The sequence below is a fragment of the Sorghum bicolor genome, chromosome 10 (assembly GCF_000003195.3).
Source record: "Sorghum bicolor cultivar BTx623 chromosome 10, Sorghum_bicolor_NCBIv3, whole genome shotgun sequence".
In the NCBI taxonomy this organism is placed as follows: Eukaryota; Viridiplantae; Streptophyta; class Magnoliopsida; order Poales; family Poaceae; genus Sorghum; species Sorghum bicolor.
Window position 1 is genome coordinate 60453043 of NC_012879.2, and position 12739 is coordinate 60465781.

The window sequence follows — 12739 nt, forward strand, 5'->3', positions numbered from 1 at the left end:
AATACTCACGAGCCAACAAATCAATCTAATATGCAGTAGAAAATGTACCATGAATTATTTTGACGCATCAAGCATGAAGAAACATAGGAACCAATCTGAATTACTCATGATTAAGAGAGCACTACACAAATATGAAAAAAAAAATTGTATAGGAGCGCATTCTAAAACCCAAACTTTGATAGATGGAAAAAAAGGAAGGGCCTGCAGGTCGTTTAGGTATGGTACATGCCAAAGAAACGGGATGAGAAAAAAATAAGAAGATGATTGTTTGACCATGGAGGCGTCGTTCCGACTCTGGCCAGAGTCAGGAATGCAGGGCAGCACTCGTGCCCTCGCAACCTGTACCACAGCCATCTAGGATTTCCTATAGCATAGCACCATCAACAAAGCGAGGATTTGAATTGGTGAACGAATCGCTGATTGAAAGAAGAAATCATCCAGATCTAGAAGATATAAATAAATGAGGTGTCAACCGGAAGGGGAAATTGGGAACGCTGGCAACAAACCAGGAGGGGAGGGCGACGAGAACTGTGGCGTACTTAGGGTTAGGACTGGACTGATCCGGCCGTCCTCCTGGGTTCCGATGACTCCGGCAAGGGGTGCAGCACCATGGCAGAAGAGGGGAAGAAACGCGAACGACGGAGGGAGGAGCACAACCCCGGCGAGCCAAGCGTAGGACGCGGGCGAGGAGGAGGCACTAGGAGCGGAGCTCACGAGGAGAGAGACGAGAAAAATAGAGGCGACCGGAGTAGATCAGAAGATTCCAATACGAAGATTCGGGTATATATCGGTCGGCTGTCCCAGGTCATCGTGAAGCGGCTGGGACGTGATCCTGAGCGAAGGAATCTCCTAAATCTTCCTAAATCCGTCAACAGGGACTGATTCTGCTCCTAAAAAAAATCCTGTAGTGGATAATCCCTGCCACTAATTTAAGGGATCAAACGGCTGGTGTAATTTTATCAGACGTGGATACGGCTTCTGCGCTGGAAGCTGACGCAGCTTGTCAATTATCAAAGGGAACCTGTCTGGTGGAAACCACAACCTTCATAAAAACCCGTGCAAACCATAGTAAAAAGTCGTCCAAATTCACCAAAAAATCACACATGTAGATGATATGATGATACACAACTTTGTAAAATATCTTCCAAACTCGAATTCGTTTATGAGATATAAAAATAACAATTTCAAGCCAGAAAGCTGTCCACATGATTTATTAGAAATTTTTTATTTTTATATCTCACAAACGAATTCGAGTTTGGACAAGATATTTTACAAGGTTGTGTATCATCATATCATCTACATGTAATGGATCTTTCAGTATCTTCGTTTTAGTTGTCACCATATATTCACCCCCTCTAGTTGGGTTTGTTAGATCCTACAACCTACATCCATCCTAGACTCCTAGTTGAGTTCATGGAGCTCCACCTCATCCCCCACCAACGTTGTGGTATCATATCTCATGTGTGCGCTAGCAATGGGAAGCACAGGTTGCACTATTGGAGGTTTAGCAACTATGTTCCTAGAAGTATATGAAAACCGACGGTATTTTATAACTTGAAGAACATGAATCAGCGAATGTTCTTGAAATATTGAATTAGAAATGCGCATAAACATGAGGAAGCGTACAAAAACACACGAAGACATGTGGGCCCATGATAGTAAGTGGCCCATAGACTAACGCTAGCTAACAGTGTGGAACACACCTTTGTGTCAAATCCCTTTACCAAATAATCTTTTGGCTGATCGAATTGAATATAAACTAGTGACTAGATCATCCTATATATCGCTTATATGTCTTAAAACCAAACATAATCTTAGCTAGACTTCCTTCACTGCATCTCAAATTAGAACTGATTCAATTGTCCAAACATCATATTTTTATAATGAAAGGGAGTATTCATTCATTTAAAAGCCAAGAAGGTTGTAATCTACTACAATCAAAAGAGCAAAGTTTTGGCAAGCAGAGCAACTTCACAAGGATTTCTGGTTTCAAGTCAAAAAAAAAAAAGATTTCTGGTTTTCATACTTGGGCCGTGTTTAGTTCCTGAAAAAAATTACAAAATGTTATTGTAGAACTTTCGTTTGTATTTAATAATTATTGTCCAATTATAGACTAACTAGGCTAAAAAGAAAATGTTATGTATTTACAAAGTAAATGTTAAGTAATAAAGTTTTATTATATATATCAATGTAGGATCTTATTTTGAAGAATTTATTGCAAGAAAATCCGATGGTGTTAATCAAAATTTATTTTAAATTTTTGGTTAAGAAGTTATGAGTTTTTTAATAATCTATTACAAATCATTTGCATAGAAGTGAGCCTGTGCAACATCCGTCCTGCGCGCTACAACATCACCAACCACACATGCGCACTGACGCGCGCTACAGCCTACAACATCCATCTCTGTGAATTTTTGGCGCGCGCTGCCATCCGATTATTTGGACCCTAGCAGCTCCCGCCTGGCGACACGTCACGTATCTGTGTGCCGGTATGGCGACATGGATTCCCACCACTAATCCGCAGTGATCCGCACTCTTCATTTTGACATGTCATCGATCCGCGGTATGGTGATGAAATCCTACGGTCTAGCCATCCTCTCGTCCTCGCCCCCACATCCCTCCTCCACCTGCCTCCACTCTTACTACTCACTATTATTTATTTATTTATGATGTTTTGTTATAACGGTACTACAACTCCTTTATGTTTAATGTTTCTTTATGAAGTTTCATAAATATGCTTTTCTAATTTTAGCACTAAGTTTTAATGTATACTTGTCTTACTAGTCTTTAGTCCTACCCTTTAATCTTTTGTGTTCTACCATCTTAGCATTAACCCTAGCTCTTGTGATGCTAAAAATATGGTTACTCTCACTACTCACTATTATTTATGGTGTCTTTGTATGGATGAGAATCAAGAACACTCATTTATAGTTTATCGTGGTCATTGTAGTGTTACAAAACTAATATTTCTAATTTTTTTTCTAATATTATTAACTTCTTAGATATTTCTTACCATACAAAAATATCTAGACCTAAAGTATTATATTTTACCCTAAAATATGACAACTACAACTCCGATATTATTAGTGTTTCTCTAGAAGGTTCCACAAATATGCTTTTCTTTTTAACACTATTTTTAATGTATATTTGTCTTACTAGTCATTTGATGCTACCTTTGAATCTTCTATGTTATGTCATCTTAGGCCTTGTGATAAGTTTTGCATATACATTATCTTTACCTATTGCTTCTACATAGGGTTAATGCTATCGTAAGTCTCGTTTTGTCTCCACTCTAAATAAAATATAAAGTGTATAGGTGCATCATTGTCATATATACCTACACTGCTACAAAATTGAGAATCATTGCCGCCACTTTCACTATCGGTTTGCTCTAAACCAGCAGTGACACTCATCACCATCGGTCCGTATTACGAATCATTGGTGAAAATAAGAGTGATTATCACCAACAGTTGGTAACACGAACCGATGGTGACAACTTATCATTACCACCAGTTTGTGCTACAAACTTAGGGTAAAGGTCGACCCATTTTCCCCGTCGGTTTGTGTTACGAGTCGGTTATGAAAATCACTTTCACCAACAGTTTGACTTACATTGCAACACAATGTAATTCATTTTTTAAATAAAGTTAGATGAAAACAAAATTTATATCAAAGTTGTAGATCGCGTCGAGATCTATAGCTTTGTAGTTGATGGGTTCAAATCATTTATGGTCTCAGAGTTTTCTTTGTAACTCTCATATTTAATTTTATTTTTTTAGCATTGTACAAACAACCTCAGATGGAAAAAGTAATCAAAAGCAGAGTTGTAGATCTCGATGTGATCTACAACTTTATAATTGACAACTTTTCATTAGAAATCATTTAGGGTCTCAATTTGTATCTAAAGTTTGAAATTTTTGAAATTCAAAATTTTCAAACGATGTAAGATGGAAAATCAACCAAAACCAAAGTTGTAGATCTTGATGATAACTACAACTTTATAGTTGATGACTTTTTTATTTAAAATAATTTGCGATCACAAAAGTATGCCTGAAGTCTGAACACTTTGAAATTCAAATTGGTCAAATGACATTGGACGTCAAAATGACCAATATCAAAATTGTAGATCTCAATTAGAACAATAACTTTGTAGTTGATGACTTTTCATCTGAATTTATTTAGGGTCCTAATTATTTATTATTTCAAAATGGAATGAATATGCCATATAAACACAAGTAACTTAGAGGTGGAGTGCTCAGAGTAGCTACATGTGAGGGCAAAGGTCTTTAGGTTCGAATCCCACCATCACGCAACGCATGAATTTTCACATAAAAAATTATATGACTTGTAACTTCTAAGGATTTAAAATGAAATTTTGGCTATTGTTGACCCGAATTTGCAAACGATCGGTGATGAAGATTTTATAGTAGTGCTACGACCTATAGGCCTCCGCCAGCATTCTCACGACATGCTTTTTAGTTAAATTCATAGGCAAATTGACATGTGTGCCTTTTTCTTAATATATATTTATTGACTCCAAAAATATATTTTGGGTCCATAAGAACAACAACAACAAAAGAGCTATTCATATTATGTAACCTATATTTAGCTATTTTGGGGGGAAAAAGTTCAATAGTTATTGTATCTGGCTTTCTAAAATAAAAGTCATGTATCCTAGAATTTTCACATGCTAGGTGTAGCTTGCATGTGTCACTATTCACTAACCATTTGTCTCACCTTATTGGAAAGGTTGTTGAAGTTTGTGTACTTTTGCTAGGGTTTTTATTTTAGAGGTTGACTAAATCATGAGTTTAGCCATATATTTTTACCAACTCTTTTGGAGTTGCTCTAAATAAAATATTTAAGTTATGCATCACAACTCCATTCCCCTTCACCTAGATTTGTAGTGATGGTGTAGAATGCTAACTAGTGCGATGTCTACTGCAAACCATCTGTAGTGAGCTTGTTAGGTTAAATGATTCTTATACATCATATAAAGAACCTGTTTTGCCTCTCTTGAAAATTATGATGCCAACTCTAAGCTTTAGTATTCTTTTTCATTTCTTATAGTAGATAGTGTTAGACTAAGCAATGTGTGGTTGCATGTATTAGACTAGGCACCGTGCGGTTGCATGTGTGTGTCGCGTATGTGGTTGTATGTGTGCAGAGTCTATGTGTGGTTGCATGTATTAGACTAGGCACCGTGCGGTTGTATGTGTGTGTCGCGTGTGTGGCTGCATGTGTGCAGAGTCTATATATAAATATGTAACCGATGAGATCAATAGAACTATCCCTTACATTCTTTCAGATAGAAGATGCAGCCATGTCCCATGTGTAGATACAGAAAGCTGTGGCCGGATATTTTTTTATCTCTTATCTAAAAAAAATACGGCAAGCTGTAGACTTATTTGGTTCACATACAGGTTAGACACTCTGGTCCACGTGTCAAGCTTTTTTTTCATTGTTGTCAAACTTTTGTTACAATTGTAGATTTGATTTTATTACCGTAAAGTTAGGCACCAATCAAGCACACCTTAAAATGAGGCGCAACTAGTTACTTTACGGGCAGGTATAGTGGTAATGTCTCATAGGTAGTCTCATGCAGCGCCACGTAATTATGAGAAGACATGAAGTGCATCCAAGGTTTGGTGCCGTTGAGTTTTGGAATATAAATCGAGAGGTAGCAGACTTGAGCTGTTTTTATTTTTGGGTGTTTTGGATTAATTACAAATCGAGAGGCAACAAGGGTAAATCTGATTTTCCTCCTCAGTCGATGACCAACTCGGTGGCAGAAACACTGAAACTAAAAATCTTATATGGACAAGTTAGTCTCTAGGTGACTGGAAAAATTGCTGAAATTCCCCACCCCATAATGGTTTTTGAAATTGTCCAAGCGTCATATATTTATAAGCAAAGTGAGTATTACATTAATTGAAAAGCCAAGAACGCTACAATCTATGATTCATGCATGAGCCGAGCCGGAGCTAGAGTAGATAGATTTGTGGGGCCAAATATTACTGGGTAATAGGCAGTCCATTCTCCCTCCATGAAGAGAATCCACCAGCAACGTCGGTCACAGTCGTGAAACCCTGAAAATTGTTGCATTGCAATATTTCAAAATTTTAAAAAAATGGTTGCATTGCATTGAGAGAAAACCACCGGAACCCTAGCTAGAACTGATCAATGACATGATATGATCATGCTTACAGCGGAGCTGAGCTCAGTTGCTGCCATGAGAGATCTCCTGCCACTCTGACAGCCCTAAAAACACAAGTGAAAATTTCATTACTTTCACAAACAGAAAGAGAGTTGTTGAGACGGGGAAAAAGTAGAGCAACTGCTCTGTAATTAATCATTGGTTCATCATGTGTTCAAGAACCGTACAATGATGATCCCATCGTCCTTCCCAAAGATACTCGCCACTTGCTCGAGGAAGCACGTGTTCTTCGTCGTTCCTATGTATGGTTGATAGCAAGTACATAACTGCTCAGATGTGAACCAAAACAAAACATGGTAACACTACAGGCAGTGAAATTTCAGAAAACTTGGCATGCTAATGAGTTTTTGCTAGAACTTAAAAGAGAAGCTCAATCAATATTAGGTATCTCTCTCTCTCTCTCTCTCTCTCTGAAATGACACTTGGTGCATACTAAGGAGTCACTAACATAAAGCTGTATCGTGAATCCGTGATGAGTATATAGTATATGTAGGACATTGGGATGATGGATATCCGGTCTAGTTGGCAGACTCAAGCTAAGTTATAAATACTTCCCATTCATGATTCATCTATATATGTTTAGTCTGCAGCTGGGACCAGCAATCTGGAGATGAGACGAACAGGCATGCATGTTGCAAAAGCTGGTCAAGATGATAAAGTTTGTAAGCTGATCGAGTGCCCCTTGGCCAAGCCAAAACGACGCCTCAGTTTGCTGCTGCTTTGCTTTTAAACATGCAAGTTGACAACGGTCATGCTGCTACTTTGTTGATGCAATTGCACTCCATCTGGATAAGATAACTACGAGGAGTTGCATTGGATCGATCCGACACACACTCGAACAACACAATGTTGTTAGAGTCTGGAATTGAAGGCATTTACCTGTGACTGCTCTGAACAGGTAGGGGATGTTCACAGCTCTCTCCGGATGGCCGGCACTGAACTCAGATTCAGTCCTGCAGAAGCAGCAATAAATAAACATAAAAAGAGTGAGACCACAACGAGGCGTTACGATTAAATCAAATCGAATATGAGAAGAAACTAAAGTTGTTCGATTTAATTGCAGTTGTTGTTTATGGGCACCAGATCTTTATATTAATTAATTTGCTGTTCGATCAGTAGTATGTACTATATATGTATTCTGCTGTCAATTGTCATTGTCACCGTACTCTCTACTCTGACGGTGGCCAATAGCGTGTGTCGTGTGTGTTACTACCTGACGTCGAGGTAGCGGTGGCCAGCCTGCTGCAGCTCGTACGCCACGCGCACCGGCACTGACCGTACTGGCACCGCCGCCGCCTCCTCCGCCTGCAACACCCCGTCGCCGCCGACGCTGGTGTGCCTGGGTAAACAAACAGAAAGCACCGGGAGTATCAGGGAATCCATCCATAGTCTATACTAATTAATAATAACATATACTATATGATCCGTCGTCCACATGACAGCACACAGCATTGGCATGCATTTTGGATCATAGATATTGATAGAAAGATTTAGATCCGATCCAAGGCCCGTGGGATCGATGATTTGGAGTTGGAAGATTGGAATCTCGATCGATCGCCGGAGTCGGAGAAGACGATCAGGAGAAGAGACAGTCATACAGAGAGAGAGGGTGATGACGCACCTGACGTTTACAAGGGAACCGCCGGCCGTCTCCTTGGCGCTCGCCGCGGCGTCGAACCGGCAGACACGAGCTCCTGCAGCGCTGTGCCGCCGCGGCCTACGGATCGTCGCACAAACGCAGAGCATGCACCGTGTGAGGAGGTGAGGGTGAGCAGGGGCAGGGGCAGCGACGTCGCCTTCAATTCGATCAAGTAGAAGACGAAGAAGAAGGCGTGCATGCATGGGGAACTGGGAATCGGACGGAAAATCGGGAGCCATGGCCTACCTGCTGGCAAGGGCTCGTCGGAGGGCCGCGGGAAAGGAGACGCGTGCCAGGGTCGCTGCCATTTCTCGTTCGCCGCCGCCGGCCGAAAGCTCTGCTCCTTTTCGATCGGTTCCTCCGGTACGTCTCTTGGGCGGATCACAAGGGGCGTCTCTCTCGGTTTTCAAATGGTCGCTAGACACCGGGAACTAGACTTTATATGAAAATAAAATACTCTACTTCAGCAAGTGCTTATACTATTGTAATTGTAAGTATCAATGAATATGTATATATACATTTGAACCACTTGTCTAAATTCAGATCGGTAAATAGTACTTCCTCTGTTCAGTAGTTTTTGCTATGCATTTAGGTATTTAAATACTCAGTTAAATCAGTGCACCTAGAAAGCCAACATGTAGTACAATTTAGAACGGATGCAGTATAATTTAAGTAGCATCATATTATGCTTGATACTACAACTAGTAGTGCCACTAAGATTTTTAATTGTGCTTTTATGTTTTGATATTCCAACCGTGAAGAGATACAGTATGTGTTTTTTTTACTTTATTTATTATGCTTATTCTAGAACCTATGGAAATCTGAATTGATGCGGATATTAAATCATTATCCTCCTTTTTTTTTGAGATTCACTATCCTCCTATTTGAGATTCCTCCATGTTATATCTGAGCTGCATTAGTGCAAATTACAAGGGAATCAAAATTTATTAGTACTTCCCTTTTCTTTCATGTACTATATATTATATCTAGTACTATAATTGGAAACACTAGTATGTACGTTGTTTAGTAAACAGATAAATCCTGTTTAATTATGGCTAGGATTTATATTATACCTCTTGTATACCTCAAAAGGCTCTAAAACCATGTATTTCCAAGACTTAGGCAGCCCCAACTCAAAGTATTTGATTCTTTGTGGCTCCAAAAAATCTTGAATCTAGAGATGAGTTTTTTTTTTTGCTTACTGCTTATTAGAATTTAGTTTCAATATGTTAACCTTTACCTCAAACGTTATAAAATCTTCTAGGGTTGTCTGACTGCTCTTCTATATGTAATGATATCAACACAATCTATGCTAGGTCATTAAAGCAATGTGTGATCTTTTTTTTATATGTATTACTTTCGTCCCAAAAGGATTGCAAGTCTAGTTTTTTACCACCTCCATCCCCTAAATAAAGACTTTTAGGTTTGGTCTAAGTCAAACCATCTTAATTTTGACTAAGTTATACTCCCTCCATCCCAAATTGTGTGGCAGAACCTCCTGAATTAAGTGGCCCACATGCACCCATCATTGTCCCAAAGACTTCTGATCGACGTGCACGAGTTCCAAATGACTCAAGAAGTCTGTCGGGTGTCCTCGGAAAATCCGAATCATCCACGTTACATTCTTTACAGGAATTCCCTCATCAAGCATTACAGTATTACAACATTTTCATAGATAAGATAAATCAGAGTAAAAGCGGAAAGTTTACATAACAAAGATTGCAACTTAAGTTCAAAGGTTACAAACCATAAGTATTTGGTACATAAAAGGTTCGGAACTTATCATTACATAAACCATAGATCACACAACAAGTTTTACTTGCCCAAGGTCACACATCAGATTCCTCATCATCACTCTCCTCCACAAGAGTAAAGTAACAACGACCATCAAAAGGATTATCAAAGGGTTCACTTGCAACAGGGGTTAATAAACCCTGAGTACAAAAGTACTCAACAAGACTTAACCGACTATAAAAGAGATGAAGACTTAGGTATGCAGGCTATAGGGATTCAAGGCAAAGCTTTAGCAAGATCAAAGCATATCTTTTGCATAAAAGCTTACTAAGATTTAAAACCTACTTTCAAGTTTTAACTCAAGGTTATCATTTATGACTAACCAAATTATTATCAAACTTTCATAAGCAAACCATATCTTTCTTATATCAAAGATTCACTTATTACTACGATGATGGGGTGAGGATTGAGGCTCCATATCCGAGGAAACACGGCGATTCGAATCGATTAAACCCAGCTGGGGATTCAGTACCACACGACATATGTAGAACTTAATCTTGCATATGTCAACCTTTTCTATAGATCCTCCCATACAAGAACGGGTCCAGCGTCACCCGAGAGTACAGTACACCACCATCCTACAGCCAATCTAGATATTTCCCGGTCATCTCAGATCCGTAAGGTGGGTACACGCTACTCTCGCCATCTTTCCACTCCCAGTACGCGGTTAGCCGTTCTCCAGTATCGGAATAGCTATAGGTAAGGCTTACCACCGCATGTGGGCTGTACTCAAAGTTCTCAATCACAACAGGCCAATCAACGGTACGGTCCTTAATCGACACAGTTGGAGACACTACTTTAAGACTCCATTCTTAAAGCAAGTCCACCGACCGGTCTCAAGTTGAAACATTATTGACCATAAAAGTATGCCACAACAACCCTTCAAACTTTTTCATTTGAAAACTTATCTAATAAGCAGGGCTAAGCATACTACGTATTTTCATAAAACAAGTATCAAGGTTAATATTGAAATCATCAAGGTAGATAATGCAGCAAATAGGATTCACTCAACTCCTATTCACCTAATGCATCATATTAACTCAAGTGATATAAATAACTTTATGAAAATACAAGGATAGGGTTTAATGTCCGGGGCTTGCCTTGACCGGAAGGGAAGTTCGGCAACTCAGCAAAACCTGAAGGATCCACGAACTCGGAAGCAACCCACTGAGGATCAGATTCTTCCGGAGCGTATTCTATACGTAAAAGTGCATATGCATGATTATGATATACTCATGGCATACTAAAGACAGGTTACATGTTCTTGGATGACAACAACGAACATGACTATCTCGAGTACAATTTACCTTCATGGTAAAGAAACAAAATAATCTAGCTATCAAAGCATAGACTATTACTAAGCAAACTTTATCATTTTTATTAAGCAATTTTGGGTATCTATTAAACAACAAAGATCATTTATATGAAATAAACCATAACCAGGGAGCATATCATGCTAAGTGACCACTGGTTGTCAATCAGTCCAAAATATAACACAAAGCCTAAATGAATTAATTATTTCTATTTCTTTTATAAGCATTTTAAATAGCTTTATTAAGAAACAGAGCATACTTTATCAAACAGAGCTGAAATTAATCCTGAAGCTAGATAACAGTAACACAAGTTCACATATTAAATTTCATGATTTTTGGATATACCCATAATTTATTAAAAATCATAGAAGGTTGATCTATTAATAAACAGAGGCAATTTAAATATATATGAAAGTTACAAAAAAATAAAACCTAACATTTTTCTTATGCTCTATCCATTTTATGGAAGCTATACAAAAATTTTCACAATTTTTGAACCAACATATGATTTAATACATAAAATCAAACATGAATCAAAAATTGAAGAAAAGAAAAAAAGAAAACGCTACTGCCACGAGCGGCCGAGGAACTCGGCCTGCTGGCCGGCCTGCTCCCGCTCGGCCCAAGCGGGCACTGCGCGCGCCACCCCCTCCACTCAGGCGTCGCTGACAGCGGGCCCCCGCTGTCAGCTTCGCCTTCAAGCTCCCGCCACCGCTCCGGTGAGCTCTAGCTCCGTGCTGGTGAGTTCCCGGCTTCTGCGGCGAGGCAAACTAGCTCCCAAAGCTCCTTGCGCACCCGTAGACCCTCTTCTCACCCGCTCTTCCCTACCCTAGCCCCTGCGACCACGGGCACGGCGGACGGCCGTCTCGGCCGAGCCAACGCCGGCCGCTACGCTTGAGTAAAACGCGAATTGAGTAGCGCAACAGCATCAGAGGCTCACCGCGATCCCAAAGGAGCAAGAAGCAGCCGCGGAGAAGCTCGGGGTGACGCTGACCACGGCGAGGAGCTCACGGCGGCGCTTCGGTCGGGTTTGGGGAAGAAGGGATCGGGTGGAGAGCTCTGGTGAGTTAGCGCTTGCGCTCGGGGGCGCAATCGAAAGCCGAGAACTTGGCGAAGCTGGTGGAGTGCTCGGGGGAAATGGAAAGGAATCAACCGAGGCAAATTTTGAAGGCGCAGAGGGGTCGCCGGAGTTGGGTGAGAAGAAAAAAAGACAAGACGGCCGCTCAGGGGAAACACCGAGGAGAAGGATGAGCACGTCGGGGCCGTGTCCACTTCACGGCGGACACGCGCAGCCAAGCAGCTGCGTGGTCCGGTGCGTGGCAGCGCGCGCGAGAGCGGTGCCTGCCCGCTCTGCAACCGCGGTGGACGAGCTCGTGATCCCCATTGGATCACTGTAGCTCTCCCTTATCTCCTCTCTTTTGTTTTTTGTGAAAAATTGACCAAACCTTGAATAGAAGTCAAAAATCTGCCAAAATAAGAGTTGTGCAAAAATTGATGAGCTACAAAACATCTTTAAGGGCCCAAGACTGATTTCAAATGGAAAAGGATGAATTTGAGCCAAACAGTTTGAAATCCAAATCTCAAGTTGGGAAGAATTCAAATTTTTAATTGGGGCAGATTAGAAATTCCAAAATTACTTTTGATTTTCCAAAACAACTTGAAAAACTCCCAACATGAAAGTAGTTCAACTTTTCAAGCCCTACAACTTTCATGTTGACCATTTCTCAAAATTCCAAATAGATTTTGAATTGGAGATTCAAATTGGAAAAGGGGACA

The 12739-nt window shown here is 40.2% G+C and overlaps 1 protein-coding gene across 2 annotated transcripts; it reads right to left on the reverse strand.

The window, feature by feature from the left end:
* Positions 5838–8249, reverse strand: LOC8069212 (thiosulfate sulfurtransferase 16, chloroplastic). Of its 2 annotated transcripts, XM_002439001.2 has the most exons (7): positions 8103–8249; positions 7839–7934; positions 7431–7556; positions 7097–7170; positions 6385–6455; positions 6208–6261; positions 5838–6089 (listed from the first exon to the last, which is right to left on the reverse strand). In XM_002439001.2, the coding sequence occupies exons 1-7, from the start codon at positions 8162–8164 to the stop codon at positions 6015–6017; spliced, it is 558 nt and encodes a 185-aa protein (XP_002439046.1). In that variant the 5' UTR covers positions 8165–8249; the 3' UTR covers positions 5838–6014. The 2 variants fall into 2 exon arrangements, with proteins under 2 accessions (XP_002439046.1, XP_021306051.1); XM_021450376.1 differs by lacking the exon at positions 8103–8249 and having other exon boundaries at positions 7839–8096.